A 15,632-nucleotide genomic window follows, 5' to 3' on the forward strand; every position below is an offset into this window, starting at 1 on the left:
CGTGTCCTATGAAATTGGTGGTCTTGTTGGTGGTCGTTGGTGGGGGACAACGGTCCCAGAAGGGAAAAGGTTGGACTAAGAAGTACAGGGGTCCTAGAGGTAATGGTTGGAAGAAGATATAAGGTTGGGGGTAGCCATAAGGTTGGAACCGAGCATAAGGAAGGCATATGAACTTGTGATGGGTGATGTCACGAGGGCTTCTGTAGCCGTTGTTGTGAGTTCTCTTCTTGTGACGTGTGTAGTCACAAAGGCATGTGTTGTCTTGGCATGTGTTGCTGGTTGCTGTTTCTTATTCCTTTGAGTTATGCATGTCGGGTATTAATCTATTGTGTGATGATAGATTATACCTTGAGACTTCTTATGAGTCGTTGTTGTTCCTTGTGGTCTTGGGATGTGTTCCCGTATTCTTGTTGAGAGTGTTGAGTCTTGTGTTGACTATTACTCTTGGTTTTGGACTTATATATATATGTATTCCGTTTTGAAAATGGCTTTACAACTTATATCTTATCTATGTATGATATTTCACATGTATTGATGGGTTACCAGCATTATTCGCTGACCGGGCGTCGTCCCATGTTTTATATGCTTCTTTCGGGTGATGCTTAGACGAGTGCGCGGTCTAGTGCCTGCTAGCATAGTTATCCCATTGTGTTTTGTGGCCTGTGAGCCAGTATAGACATAGAACTCTGTTGGATGGTTGTAGATTTAAACAATGCAGATTTAGCCTGTGCGTTCACCCTTGGGTGAGCGTGGCATAGCACCCTGTTCCCTCATTTTATATATATATCTTATCTTTCAGTCTTCCGCTGTGTTTGGTGTTTGGTTTAAGTTATCTGCATGTTTTAAGGCTTTAAATAGCTTGGTTTTTAGGGGGTGTTACAGCCCGTGGCGAAACTTGAGCGACTTTGAAGTTGTTGGGTTTTTACCCCTATCGGTCGGTGCCGAATGTTGGTCATAACCGGAAAGTTGATCCCGATGTTATCGGGCAAGTTTTAGCGACATTGTGGTCGTTGGGCATTCGCCCATTTTGGTTGTTGTCGCCGAGTCTTGAGAGTTGCGAGTCGGTTGAATCATGCTCGAGATCGAACTCTGAAATTGATTTAGCAGCCTACGTACTATTTACATATCATGGTAATCGATCGCGCCCTCGTGCGCAGACGAGCAAGCACTCAACGATCGATTGTACACAGTTAAGTCCCGTACGCAGACGGTTGAACACTTAAACACTTACTTGTACATGGGTAAAAGACTGGTGTGCCCACTTGCAGGTTAAGCACCCACCCCGTCCGAATAAAAACATCAAAGTTAATGGCAGAATAAGACTAAATTTTCCGAGTTCCACGCTCCGTCGATCGACCTCCCAGTAGTTGTTTCAAGACGGTAGGTGTCCGGGCGAACGATCGCTGTGATCACATACGGTCCCTCCCAATTTCGGGCCAGCTTGCCTCCTTCAAGGGGTTGACTTGCTTCCCTTCGTCGTAAAACGTAATCCCCGACCTAAAAATAGCGCGGGTGGACCCAGACATCCTTGGTGCCTTTCACTCTCTGTTGGTACTCAGCCATGCGTCTGGCAGAGAGCTCGCTTTTTTCTTCCACACTATCTAGGTCCGCGGATAGAGAATGTTCGTTCTCTATTGCATTGTAGGACCGCTCCCTGGCCGTCGGGATCCAAGCTTCAATTAGCAACCGGGTCTCAGCGCCGTAAACCAGTGCAAAAGGAGTTTCTCTTGTTGCTTCTCGGGGTGTTGTGCGATATGTCCAAAGTACAAATGGGAGTTCCTCGGCCCAGCTACGACCGGCTGAATATAATTTTTTCTTTAATCCCTCTAGGATGGTACGGTTGGCATTCTCTACTTGACCATTCCTCTGAGGGTAGGCTACCGATGATCGGATTGAGGTCGTCCCGATCGTTGCCAGGAAGTTTTGAAAATACCGACCCACAAATTGCCGGTCATTGTCACTTATCAACTGAACAGGGACGCTGAATCGAGAAACGACATTTCGCCATAAGAAGCGGGCGCACTGTTGGGAAGTGATCGTGGCCAAGGGCTCGGCCTCGATCCATTTGGAGAAGTAATCTATCGCGACAATGACAAAATGTCGACGCCCAGATAGCTGTGGGAAGGGCCCTAATATATCCACCCCTCATCGAGCGAATGGAATTTCTGTCGTGACCGGCTGATAGAACGTTGCAGGACGACCAGGCATCCGGGCATAAAGCTGGCATGTCTCACAGCCTTTAGCGAGATTCTCATAGTCTAATTATATAGATGGCCAATAATAACCGATCACCATTATGCGACGAGCCAATGACCGCCGACCTTGATGCGATGAACAGAGACCCGAATGTAGCTCGTTCATAACCAACTCTACTTCGAAGGAATTGAGGCACCGCATCAAGGGGCCGCCATACGATCGTCGGTATAAACGGCATTCTTGCACTTGGAACCTCGGCACCCATAGTTTAGCCTTTCGCGCGCGCTGTGGGTCGTCCGGCAGACGGGCATGCTGCAAATATTCCATCAAATCTGTAATCCAAGTCTCTTCGACCGGTTGAACTGGGACGACCGGCAACCGATGGATGCTATGCCTCGGAATCATTAGAATTCGAGCAATCTTAGACATGTGATCGGGGGCATCTTGTGCCAACTTAGACAAGATATTTGCATCAGCGTTATCCAAGCGGGGAACATGCCGGACAGCATACGCTCGGAATAGGTTAAGTTTTTCCATTGCTAGATCCCGATAAGATTGAAGTCGCTCATCGTTAATCTCATATTCCCCGAGTACTTGTCCAACCACCAGGGCGGAATCTGTTTACGCTCGGATGTAGTCAGCCCCCAAGTCCCGAGCACATTGTAATCCGTTGATGAACGCTTCATATTCTGCCTCGTTATTGGTGGGGGTGAACTGGTACATCAGGGCGTAATAAACTTTAAAGCCTTCCGGGGTTGTGACTACTACCCCTCTGCCTGCTTCCTTCTTACTGCTCGATCCATCAATGGCCAAGGTCCACCAGGCCGCTTCGGGGTCTTCCAAATTTTGGGGTTGAGTATCCCGAGCGGTGCACTCTACAAGGAAATCTGCCAAGGCTTGACCCTTGATGGCTGGGCGTGGTCGGTACTCCATGGCGAACTGGGTCAACATCAACGCCCATCACTAGGCGTCCGAAGGAAGAGGCGGTGCGAAGGACAGCCCCGATTGGCTGGTCGGTCAAGACGCGGATGACCCGTCCCTGGAAATAAGGGGCCAACTTCTTGGCGGCCGTGTATAAAGCATAAACGACCTTCTCCAATCGGGAATAACGGAGTTCCGGACCATGCAGCGCATGAATTACATAGTACACGGGTCGTTGAGTTCCCTCTTGATTTGTTCGGCATAATACAGCACTAACTGCCCGATCGGACACGCCCAAGTAAACATCCAATTCTTCCCCTGGCTCTGGTTTGGATAACACGATCGGGGACATCAGGTAATTTTTCAAGTCCGTGAAGGCCGATCGGCACTCATCGTCCCAGATAAATCCATTAACCTTACGCAACACTTTGAAAAAAGGCAGGGCCCGTTCCGCCAGTTTCGAGAGGAATCTGCTCAAAGCTGCTAACCTGCCGGTCAACTGCTGTACTTCTCGGGAGGTCGTGGACGGCTGCATGTCAAGGATCGCTTTTAATTTGGCAAGATTGGGCTCAATCCCTCGTTTTGTCATCATATAGCCCAAGAACTTTCCCGTTTGAACTGCAAATGTACACTTAGTAGGGTTCAGACGTAACTGATACGTCCACATGATCTGAAAGCATTGTCGGAGATCACGAGTATGATCTGCTCGATTCTGGCTCTTAACAAGCATATCGTCAATGTACGCCTCCATGGTTCGGCCCAACAGGTCTTCAAACAGCATGTTGATCATTCGTTGATACATGGCCCCTGCGTTCCGCAGACCGAACGGCATAACTCGATAACAATACAAGCCATCGGGCGTGACGAACGATGTCTTGCTCTCATCCTCATGACTCATCATGAACTGGTGGTAGCCCTTAAAGGCATCCATAAAGCTCATCAATTCCGCCCTAGCCGTTTCATCCACCATCTGATGAATGCTCGGTAATGGATAAAGGTCCAAAGGGCACGCTTTGTTCAAGTCAGTGAAATCGATGCACATCCTCCAAGATGGTGGCTTGGGAACCAGTACTATGATGGTCACCCATTCGGGATAGGTGACCGTGCAGATATGCCCGGTTGCAGCTATCTTTTTTACTTCCTCCTGTACGAACTCCCTGTGGTCTGATGACAAGTGCCTGGTCTTTTGCTTGATCGGCTTCGCGGCAAGGTCCACGGCCAGTCGATGGCATATTACAGTGCGGTCAATTCTGGGCATGTCCTCCGGGCCCCACGTGAATATATTGGCGAATTCTCGAAGGATGGCCAAGACCTCTAATCGAAGCTCGGGGGTCAGGGCTCGACCGATCTTGACCTTTCGTTCAGGTCGGTCCTCTGACAAAGGGACTTCTTCTATTTCTTCAGAAGGCTCGGGCTGCTCCTTTCTGTCTTTTACGGCATCTTTGGTGATGGTTTTCACTCCTGAGGAACCTGTGTCTCGCCGGTTGACCACTCGGGAATAACACTTTCTGGCTGATTGGGCATCACCACGTAACACTCCGACGCCGGCAGAGGTGGGGAACTTCATGCAGAGATGGGGCATGGATATAATTCCCCCGACCCTCATGATTGCCGGGCGGCCCAGGATAGCATTATGGACGCAACGAAGGTTAACCACGACAAACTCCATCTACGTCTTAACCTACTTGGGAGGAGTCCCCAATTCAACCGGGAGGATAATTTTTCCTTCGGGGTGGATAGTGTCCCCGGTAAATCTAGACAAAGGCGCCCCGACCGGAGTCAACTCTCGGCGATCGAGCTTTAACTTCTCAAAAAGGTCCAGGTAAAGGACGTTCACGCTGCTCCCAGTGTCAACCATCACCCTCTGTACATCCACTCCCATGATATCAATCGTCACTTCCAGAGCCTCCATCCCCGTATCCCCGGCCTCGGGCTGATCCTCTAACGCAAAGGTGATTGGTTCCATCTTTTGCCGCTTACCGGTCTCGCGGGATTCCACAACTGCGAACGGGAAAGGCTCCCGGGCTTGAGATGCATCTTCCAAACCTCCAAATATTACGTGGATGGTCGGCTTAGACGTTTGGTGACCTTCAGACATGGGATCGAGATCTCTCTGGTCATGGTTCGATCGTTCAGACCGACCGGAACGCCGATGATCTCTTTTCCCGGTTGATCTCTTGTTCTCTTCTCTTTTTCCCACGCACTTGTCCAGCTTACCGGCTTGAAGTAGGTCTTCTAACAACTGTTTCAAAGTTATACACTCTTCAGTATCATGCCCACTGCATCGGTGATAAGCGCAATGCTTCGACTTGTCCTTCCCTTCCTGTCCAGGACGCGGTAATCAAATGAGATTACATGATTGTGCATACTGCAGGGCTTCCGCAGCCGAGCGATTCAAAGCCGTGAAGTCCTCCGGGCGTGTTCGGGATCGGTGGTGCTCTGCCGACCGATTATCCGACTTTCCGGGGGCTTTCCGGGATGAACCGACTTCCTGAGACCGTTTGACAGCGTTGGCCTCTCCGACATTGGCGTAATCCGCCACTCGACGAAGCGCTTCTACATACCTCGTCGGCGGATGAAGTATAAAGTCTTGATATAAATATCCGGCTCTCAATGAAATGTGCAACATATGGATCACCGTCAGGTCATCCATGGGCTCGACCTCACCTACGGTCGCTTTCCATTTAACCAAAAAGTCGGTCAAAGTCTCCCCCTCCAACTACTTAGCCTTCTCCAAGTATATGTACGGCTTCCGGATGACTTTCAAGGTTACAAACTTTCGAGTGAACTTAGTCGCCAAGTTGGCGAAACAAGAGATAAATCCTGGGTCCAACGTTCTAAACCACTCGGCTGCTCGTCCGGATAACGTCGAGTAGAAAGCTCGACACATCACAACGTCACTCACACCCATCATCAGCATGTTTCCATAATAGGTATTGATGTGGACCTCCGGGTCTATTCATCCATCGTATTCCTTATTACCGGGAATGCGCAGGTCGACCGGATACGGTTGAGCCATAATCTCGGCTGTGAAAAGGGTCCGCAATAATGAAGCGGTGTGAACCAAAGGCCCTAAAGCATGCTCATGCTGCCACCGAGTGAATTCTGCGCGCAGCTCGTTCACCAATCCCCGGGTGTCATCTTGCTCGGCCGTCCATATTTGCTCGCGGGCTCGACGTCGATGGTATAAATGAGGTCCACGGTTTCCTGATGATTCCGCTTGACTGGCCGCGCGCATAGGTGAGTCAACCGACCGCCTATCCGGGTCCTGTGGTCCCAATCGTTGACGCATTGCCGGCCGAAGACGCTCAAACGCGCTCACGCGATTGTCTTGTCGGTCAGGGTCATCTGCTGCCTGGACATTAGTTTCCTGCCGTGGTTCCTCCAGGGCCCCTGCCCCCTGCGATCCCAACCTCGAGCGAGCCGAGCGCCTAGTCCGGGGACCGGGCTGAAACTCGGACTCGATCTGCATTGCTGGTTGGTTCGGGGGAACAGAAGCTGGAGCCGTGTACACAGGCCTTTAAGGTTGATAATTACTCGGCAGATAGTACATTGGGGTCCCGGGCCAGTAACCATACTGGGCGGGTGGTGCTGGATGTGGGAAATATCCCGGGTATGGGAATTGCTGACCAGGTGGCGTTTACATCGGTTGGACATAATTGACCGGGTTAGGAGCCACCGAGTGAGGGGGTGAAAGGTTGAGGTTCAGGTCGACGGTTGGACCATACTGGTGTGTTTGTCGGAAGAACTGACCGCATCCTCCTCTATATCCTGCATGTATGGATACATGTTTTTGGGGCGTAGGCACTTCGTCGTTCGTTACTAATTGTACCGGTCCCCACAGACGCCGCCAAAATGATAGTGTAAATACACGGGTGACCTAATACAATCTAAATGACTACTCCGAGAACCGACTGTCTGCGGTCGGGCAGCTCTGTAAGTAACCTCTTGATCGTTCCAAAAGTCTCTTTCGACTTGTCCGCCGTGGATATTTATAGCCCATCGCCGAGGACAACGTCCGGCTTATCGGCATGTACTCCACGCGGCACCCCCGTGCCAAAATCTGGTGGCCACCCTCTGCCGATGCCTGGCGCTGCCACATGCGCCTCTCCAACGATACCGCTTCCACATGGAGCAAAAGTATGGCGATCGAGTAGAACACCGATTGGGAGGTAAATCAGTCGATCAGAGTCGAACGCCTCTAAGCAGAAGGTCAGCATAAGGTTACATGGACGACCGGTACCGACCGTCTTCCTGCTGCAGCGCTCAGGCAAAGGAGCTGTACTGATTGACGCGGAGAACATCTTAGGTCGGTCGGGATATATCCTACCAATTATTATATTATTAATATTGTAATTTTATTTTATTATTAGATTATTACATAATAATAATAATAATAATAATAATAATAATAATAATAATAATAATAATAATAATAATAATAATAATAATAATAATATAAATTTTTTTAGACAATTTTCTGCTGTGCAACCAAATATTAAAAATAAAAATGTTTTCGAAAAAATAACTCACTTTCCATAAATCATTTTTCTACTTTCCAAACGAACTTTAATATCTATACAATTAATTTGATAAATGCCATAATAATTATTAGATAATGGTCTTGTTTGATTATTGACAATTCGTCATTTTAACATTTTGTCTTTAATCAAAACACCAAAAATATTTTTTAATAACTCAGCAATTTACTCCAAACTGCCAAAAACTAAAACAACACATAATATTTCCCAAACGCCCCTAATAATAACTTTAAAAAAAAAAAAAAAAAAAAAAAAAAAAAACGAAGTCATTAAGCTAAGGCTTCTTAAATATGAACCTTTTGGAGTAAATTACTGATCGCACATCATTTACAAATTACAAAGGGAAGCCCTTTGTCCTCTTTTTTCTTTTTTTTTTTTTTTTTTTTTTTGTAATTTTAACTTTTTTTTTTTGTAATTTTAATTTTATTTTGTATGTAGTTTTGTTTGGATTATTATTATTTTAGTTTATTATTACATAGGGTTTTTATTATACTTGAACAAATATATATATATATATATATATATATATATATATATATATATATATATATTAGTTATTACGTTTAAATCTTACGTTAATATTCTTACACTATTATTATTATTATTATTATTATTATTATTATTATTATTATTATTATTCCGGTCAAGTTCTGTTAGTATATAATGACCGTGAGGTACAATAATAATATAATCATAATTAATATTCTTGTATTCTATTTCGTGAGGCACAATAATAATAATAATATAACCATAATTAAATATTCTTAACTGGATGGTGTGGTTGAGGAGAAGAGACTCATCCATCTTTAACCAAAGGTCAAGGGTTCGATCCTTGACTTTGGCAATGGAACAGCCTTAAATCTCCAGGCCAGTTGTTAGTCACTATATCCGACAGTGGAAACTCTGGGTATACCAAAAAAAATAATTGAATAATATTCTTATATTCTATATTCTTCTAGGTTTTCTATTAACATCATTAATTATTTCATAGTTTACCATAATTTGACCAATACAATGAGTTGGGGTGGAAAAATGCTAGGAGGATTTTACTTTTAATTATATATAGATATAGATATATAGATAGATATGGATATATAAATTTTTTTAGCTTAGTAACTATTGAACAGTTCATGTTGTTTAATAGTACTTTTTTTTAGTACAATTGATTCTATTACAATATAGTATATGTTCTATACTTTATCTCTTGCAAGTAGGGATGGCAATGGGTCGGGTGTAGGTCGGGGAGGGCTACGTCCATCACCCGATCCACCTTATATTTTCTCCACCCACCCCCACCTCCAACCCGCATCGGGTGGACTTTTTCAGAACCCACCCCCACCCCCACCGGGTGCGGGTGCCCACTACGGGTATCCACCACTTATCATCTTATTATGTTCTTCAAAAAATAATATTTAAATTATTTACACAAAATAAAAAAAAAATCCATTAGTGATACTAAAACATAAATAATGGAAATATTTAAATATAATAACTAAATTGTTAATTTTTAAAAATAAACTTAATAGTTTTGATATAAAAAATAGTAAAAAAATACACGAAGTTATATAAACTATTATAAATAACTACATACTAGTACTTATTTTACTATTATATATATATATACACACACACATGGTGGGTCGGGTGGGGTTCTAGGCGGGTCTTGTACATAGAACCCGAATCCAACCCGACCCACCGCGGGTTTTCTTTTTTAAGACCCACCCCCGACCCACCACCCACCATCACCCAAAAAAACCCGATCCATGCAGGGTGAATTTGGGTGGATATCCACGGGTCGGATTGAAATTGTCATCCCTACTTGCAAGAGTCAATACCCCACCACCAGAGTTCGATCATGTGACCTTCCTTCAAGGAGAGTCACAAATATGTCATCTGAGCACAATGTGAACAACCTATGCCGGGGGAATTGATCAGCTTGCAAAGTTGAGTAGCAATGCCTTCATGTCTACAGAAATGGTGAATTTCATGCCCTCTTTGGGCTTTATGGGTGAGAAGCAGACCGTGATGGAGCTACTTTTACAAGGATCAAAAGATACTAATAGATTTGCAATGCTCGAGAGGAATTGCGTCCTAGATCCACATTCTTGCGGCGATGACTTGCCTAGCTCTTAGATTTGCAATGCTCGAGAGGAATTGCGTCCTAGATCCACATTCTTGCGGCGATGACTTGCCTAGCTCTTGGAAAATGCTTACTTGTAACCTTACTAGTATCGCGGTTGCAAATCCAAAAACCGATCAAGAAACGGTGGAGCATTTGCTGTGTGGTGTTAGTCAAGGGCTGAAGTATGTTAACCTCATCAAAGAAGTATTAGGAGCAAAAGAAGATTTGAAGAGGATTAGAACTGCAGTATGCTAACAGCTAATTTACCAAACACTTTTCTACAATCAGCTAATGGCTAATGCTATCAACTAGTTAAACTCACTAACCCAATCAGCTAACAGCCATTTACCAAACACCCCGTAGTTTGGTTACATGTTTTTGTTTTTCACAGGTGGTTAGATAACGAACTGCTTAAAATGGCTACTGTTGATGGGAAAACATCAAAAGGGATTGTCCATGCAGGCTCATATTATATACCAACTGAAGCTCCCTAAGAAATGAATGGCAATAAATAACAGAGGCTTCTGTTTTTGGTAAGTATAATATACAAGCAAGTTTCAACAGGGAAAATTTTGGATTTTCATTTCTCAAGACAAAATCTAGTTTGTACTAATTCATCGACACCGGAGGGAAGAGCAAAGAAAGTATTAAACAACTCATCTTTTATTGGGGCTTCCTTTGCAAATATTCCTCCATTTATCTTTGAGGTCCATAGCAGTCCGGCCTTTCCAGAAGCGATCACCTCCAAATTCCAAAATCTCCTTCCATGCTATATTTTTCTGGCCGATGCTTTTACATTTTGCCACTCCCTCCTGAAGGAAGCAATAAAAGCAACAACCTCATTAGAACACGTGATGTTTTTCTAGCAGAAGCACAAAATAATTTTTTAAAAAAAAATTAGAGATCATGTGCAGAAACAACATTTACCTTCAGTGCTTCCTCCTCTTCTTTTGTCCAAGGAACCCTTTTTCGTTTCCATTGGGTGATGACTGGATAGGAACTACCATTTGAAAGAATAATTGTTTGGAACTTGCAACAATAAATAATGACAAAGAGAATAACACAAGGATAAATTGATAACAGAGAGACATAACTAGGGATATAAATAATGGGAGGCCACTCAAACAGCACTGGAGAATGGCAGTGGTAACTCAAATGCCATCAATTTATGAACTATTCAACCCAATATTGAAACACCTTCTAATTGTTTGGTGATTTCACTCAAAATTGACACAGATTGAGGAAATGACCCACTGAACAACAGATTTTGGTTGAAGTTCATTCAAACCAAATTCATGCAATAGATTAATCAAATCTGAACAAACTTCTAAGTTCTAAGTTCGTGTTGATAATCCAACTTGAATAACTGGTGGTTCCACTCAACTCTTCATATAGCTATGCACCTTTGCAGTACAAAGCAAAAAGCAAAGCATATGCAGAAGAATGATAGTGATAATCAATTATGAAAAGCTGAAATTCAATACTAACTGGAATGAGGCTATAGATGCAAATGGAGGAGAGTAGCTCCCGTGAACATAAAGAGAAATGATAATCTTTATTTTGTTTTTATGATAGGTGAGAAATTGACAATTTTACAAGGGGGAAACATGTAGTAACTGTACAAACAAGATACTTGAAGCATCTTGTAAAACATGGAGTGCATAACAAAGAAAACTTACCATTGCTTCTGTGGTCTGTTGAACCTAATGAAATACTTGGAAGTAACATATTTCTCATTCTCTTCATCAGAGCTTTCTTCGACTTCAGTACTTGAAGACGATTCAGGTTGATGATGCAAACTAGTCACTGATTGAGGCACAGTTGCCTTTTCTACGTCAACTTCAGTACAAGGCTCATCCTGGTTGCTAACCTCTGGATCTCCAAAAGGAAAAACAGGCTTGCGGTATATTGTAATAGCAAGTGTCTCATTATGCTGTTGATCACCCCCTCTTGGAGAAAGAGTGTCTTGCTCAGCCTGGTTTTCTTGTGGATCTTTTGCGAAAATAACTGGCATTGCACTGGTTGATGAAATGCTTTTATCATTTGAAGGGGGCCTGCCCTCAGGTGATACTGATGGCTTTTCTTGTTGTTTATCTTCTGAATTAGCCCTACATTCTGGTGAACTGTTATCTCTTAAAGAATTCCTGCTGCTGTTAGCTTCACCTTTTTCACATAATTCATCATCTTGCCTTGATTGACTTGACTTTGATCTACTAGATCTTGTGGAGACATTTTTCAGTGGTTCAATGCTGAAGCGAATAAAGGCTGTGAGATCTTTCCTAGCAAGTGATGCCTTTTTCTTAAATTTCATGTGCTCTGAAATTGCTCGAGAATATGCACAAAAAGGGCAGTAGAACTTTCCATCCTTCTCAAAATTGGGAATAGAACCCAAACAGCTATCATGGACCACTAATGGGCAGGTTTCAGAACTACAAACCAACAATTGACCACCTCTATTACACTTCATGCAAAGCTCCCTCAAGTCATTTGTTGCGAATGAATCTTGACTATGCGTGCATTGAGAGCTCAAGAATGCAGTTTTCTTTGATGCAATTTCAACACTCTCTTCATGATACTCATTGTTGTCATTACATGGATCAGGTCCATGAAAACAGTCAATGATATCTCTACTTTCATTAATGGGTCCACCATTTGACAAATTATGCTGAAAATTTCTTTCAGCTTCATTGGCATGAGAAACCTGTTGAACTAAAGGATGTTTTGCATCATTTGAATTTCTTAATTCAGCATGAGCATTCTCTTCTCCGGCTGCATCAATACAAATATTTTTTACCCCTCCCCCTGCATTTGTTCCCTGAGGCATTTCACTTACGCTACAATCATGCTGCTGTTGATTACCATTGATCTGTCTTAGAGGGGATCCACTTTCTTCCAAGGCTCCAGCCTGGGATTCATTTCCCAAACTGCGCCCTTCTCTTTCAATGTGTTCTATAATATGTTCACAATCTTTATTAAAAACAACACTCTGTTTGCACTTCTTGGTGACCCTAGTACAAGGATCACAACCATTCTCTGAAATACTTCCCCCTCCAGGGATTTCTCTTCCCTGATGATCAGCAGAAACACTCTTTCTCTTCTTGGCAAGCACCAGGTCCCTGTCAGGTAAAGTTTCTTCCCGGTTGTTATTTTCCTGGGTAGAAGCTACCGAGTTTACATTTTGTGCAAGACATTTGAAATTACTCTCTTCACGCATCTCTTTAGTGCCGTTAACAGCAATTCCATCCACAGATGTAACATTTCCAGATTGATTCGTAGTTGACAAACCACTTCTTTCCTTCAAGGTTGCAAGACGAGGATCAGTGCCCTTAACAATCATATCCTTCAGCTGCTTATTAAGAAACACACAACAATTTAAAAAGTAAATTAGTTATATCTTTTTGGCATATATAATTTCTCAGAGCAGAATATAACTGAGAAGAACTTTTCCCTTACTTTTAGCAAAGCATATTGTGGCAAGGTAGATCTCTTATAGGTAACAAATGATTGAATATCCCACTTCAGCACCTGTGGTCCAGGCATTTTCATATTTGATGCAGATAACTGGTTGTAAGCACATGGCAAAAGCACACTAGTTTAGCACTTTTGTGTTCTTGAGTAAACTAGAGCAGTTGAGAGATCAACTGAATCTTTCAAATACTACTTTAAGTTATTAAAAATTACTCAAACACAGCTAAACCAAAAGTTAGCACCTCTTGCAATATTTTCCCAAGTACATCTTCACAACTCTCTGATGGATCAAATCTGATTTTAGGACCTGCTGACAAGGATGAATCATCATTGATCCAATTGTTTTTGATGAGTAAGTTTTCCAAAATCCTAAAGGAGACCATCTCCCTTGCACTTCTCCCAAGATCATCAGAAATTTTTGGAATCCTCTTAACCAAATCTGTAACGCATAATCCAGAAAAAAAAAAAAAAAAAAAAAAAAAAAAAAAAAAAAGAAGAAGAAGTTCAACCTTTAGTCATTTACAATAACTACACTAAACCCCCAAAAAAATCATAATCCCTCTATCCCATTTTGTAGAATCTACCTTCCATTTTGGATGTCTCCAAAAAGGAACAACTGATTTCCTAAAAAGCAAAAGATTATAACTTTGTAGAATTCAAATCAAATAAACAAGCAGTTTAGCATTAACATGTTGTCCTTTATAACTTCTTAAGATTATCCTATACAAAACAAATATATGAAAGGTAAAAAGACTCAAAGTTCCAAACTTGCTACTTATAATCTTTGAGCCCAGCCAAAGTATATGGTTCAAAATATAATGGAGGATAGCAATTTCAATGACAATAGAAAAAGAAGATTCACAAATAATACCAATTAGTAAAGATGCATCTACTTGATTGGAGCTTGCAAGTGCTTCCACAACCCAGATCCATGGTAAGGACGATGTACAGGTAAATCCATTAGCCATGAAAGTCACTTCTGAAGATCTATAAACCATCTACATTGCATATGTAACTACACAGCTACAAGATTTTCTCGTCCATTCTGCAGCAGGCCAGATAAGATCGTGAGAGAGAGAAAAAGGTTCAAGTGACATAGACTGTAAGTAGGGATGGCAACTGGGCGGGGCGGGGGGAGAGTTGGGTCCCCGTCCCCATTCCCCATCCCAGCCCCGTTCCCGGCCGGGGATTTGAAATTTTCCCCTTCCCCATCCCCATCCCCGCCCCGTTTTTTAATAAAATGAAATTAGATTACAGTAGAAACAATTGATAACCAAAGAAACTGAACAATGTAGCACAATTAACCAAAATCAGAGGATATTCCTTCAGTTGAAGTTGGTTGGGCAAAGAAAAGATTTTTTTTTATATTAAACTGATAAACTAATAATAATAATAATAATAATAATAATAATAATAATAATAATAATAATAATAATAATAATAATAATAATAATAATAATTTCTTCTTCCATCTATCTACTACTCCGTAAATTTTTAATTCCAAAATTTGTCAAAGCTTTACCCAGTCAAATCTTCTCTTCATTACATTCAGATGGGAACCAAGAATCCATTTACTATTGCTCAAACTGGTTTTACATTCTAAAGAGCCAGTATTAACCAATAAAAATTTTCCCCAGCAAAATAATGATTTCAGCAAAGGATAACAATCTCACAACCACAAAATCAAGCACATAACGAACCAAAAAGAATTGTGAAAATGTGGAATTAAAGAAACTGAAGAGCAGATATGAAAGAAATTGATAAGGGGATAGTCATTACTTGTGGAGACGAAGAAAATATAGGCGGAGCAGAGATGGCCGAGGACGTCGAGTGGCGACGAAGATTCGACGAAGCAGAGAGCCAGAGATGACCAGACGATGCGACGACGAAGCAGAGATGCGCGGACGCCGTGGACGGCCGACGGCGAGGCTGGAGATGGCGGGCGGCAACAGCGAGAGGAAACCGGCGACTATGCCAGAATGAACTAGGGTTTTAAGAGTGTGAGATTATTTAGTATTGACTTTTGACTAGTTTATATTTTTATATATAAAATATTATTATCCTTACTCTATATATATATATATATATATATATATATATATATATATATATATATATATATATATAGTTTTATTTATGAGTGTGTAAATTTTGGATAATTTTCGGTTAACCGATAACAAAGTTCGGTTAACCGTTTTCGAACCGAACTTTTTCGGTTCGGTTAATGGTTAAAGGAATTTTAAAACTTCGGTTAACGATTAATTCGATTCGAAAGATCGGTTAACCGAATTAACCGAATGTTAACCGAAGTTTTTAATATATATATAAATAATAATATAAATATAAATACTAATTTGATGTTAGGGATGTTTGGAGTTTATAAT

General features: G+C 42.2%; 2 protein-coding genes across 3 annotated transcripts; both read right to left on the reverse strand.

Annotated features, from left to right (window-relative positions):
* Positions 1-4,798: 4,798 nt before the first annotated feature.
* LOC109168603 lies at positions 4,799-5,770 on the reverse strand. Its single transcript, XM_019317656.1, has 2 exons — positions 5,606-5,770; positions 4,799-5,440 (listed from the first exon to the last, which is right to left on the reverse strand). Exons 1-2 carry the CDS (start codon positions 5,768-5,770, stop codon positions 4,799-4,801), a joined length of 807 nt encoding a protein of 268 aa, XP_019173201.1.
* A 4,491-nt stretch (positions 5,771-10,261) lies between these two features.
* Positions 10,262-15,254, reverse strand: LOC109168613. 2 transcript variants are annotated; one of them, XM_019317665.1, is made up of 7 exons: positions 15,028-15,254; positions 14,120-14,293; positions 13,491-13,687; positions 13,234-13,341; positions 11,460-13,126; positions 10,708-10,780; positions 10,262-10,592 (listed from the first exon to the last, which is right to left on the reverse strand). In XM_019317665.1, the coding sequence occupies exons 2-7, from the start codon at positions 14,244-14,246 to the stop codon at positions 10,437-10,439; spliced, it is 2,328 nt and encodes a 775-aa protein (XP_019173210.1). In that variant the 5' UTR covers positions 14,247-14,293; positions 15,028-15,254; the 3' UTR covers positions 10,262-10,436. The 2 variants fall into 2 exon arrangements, with proteins under 2 accessions (XP_019173210.1, XP_019173211.1); XM_019317666.1 differs by lacking the exons at positions 14,120-14,293; positions 15,028-15,254 and adding an exon at positions 13,833-13,854.
* Positions 15,255-15,632: the final 378 nt, after the last annotated feature.

Source organism: Ipomoea nil, unplaced genomic scaffold (assembly GCF_001879475.1).
Source record: "Ipomoea nil cultivar Tokyo-kokei standard unplaced genomic scaffold, Asagao_1.1 scaffold3210, whole genome shotgun sequence".
In the NCBI taxonomy this organism is placed as follows: domain Eukaryota; kingdom Viridiplantae; phylum Streptophyta; class Magnoliopsida; order Solanales; family Convolvulaceae; genus Ipomoea; species Ipomoea nil.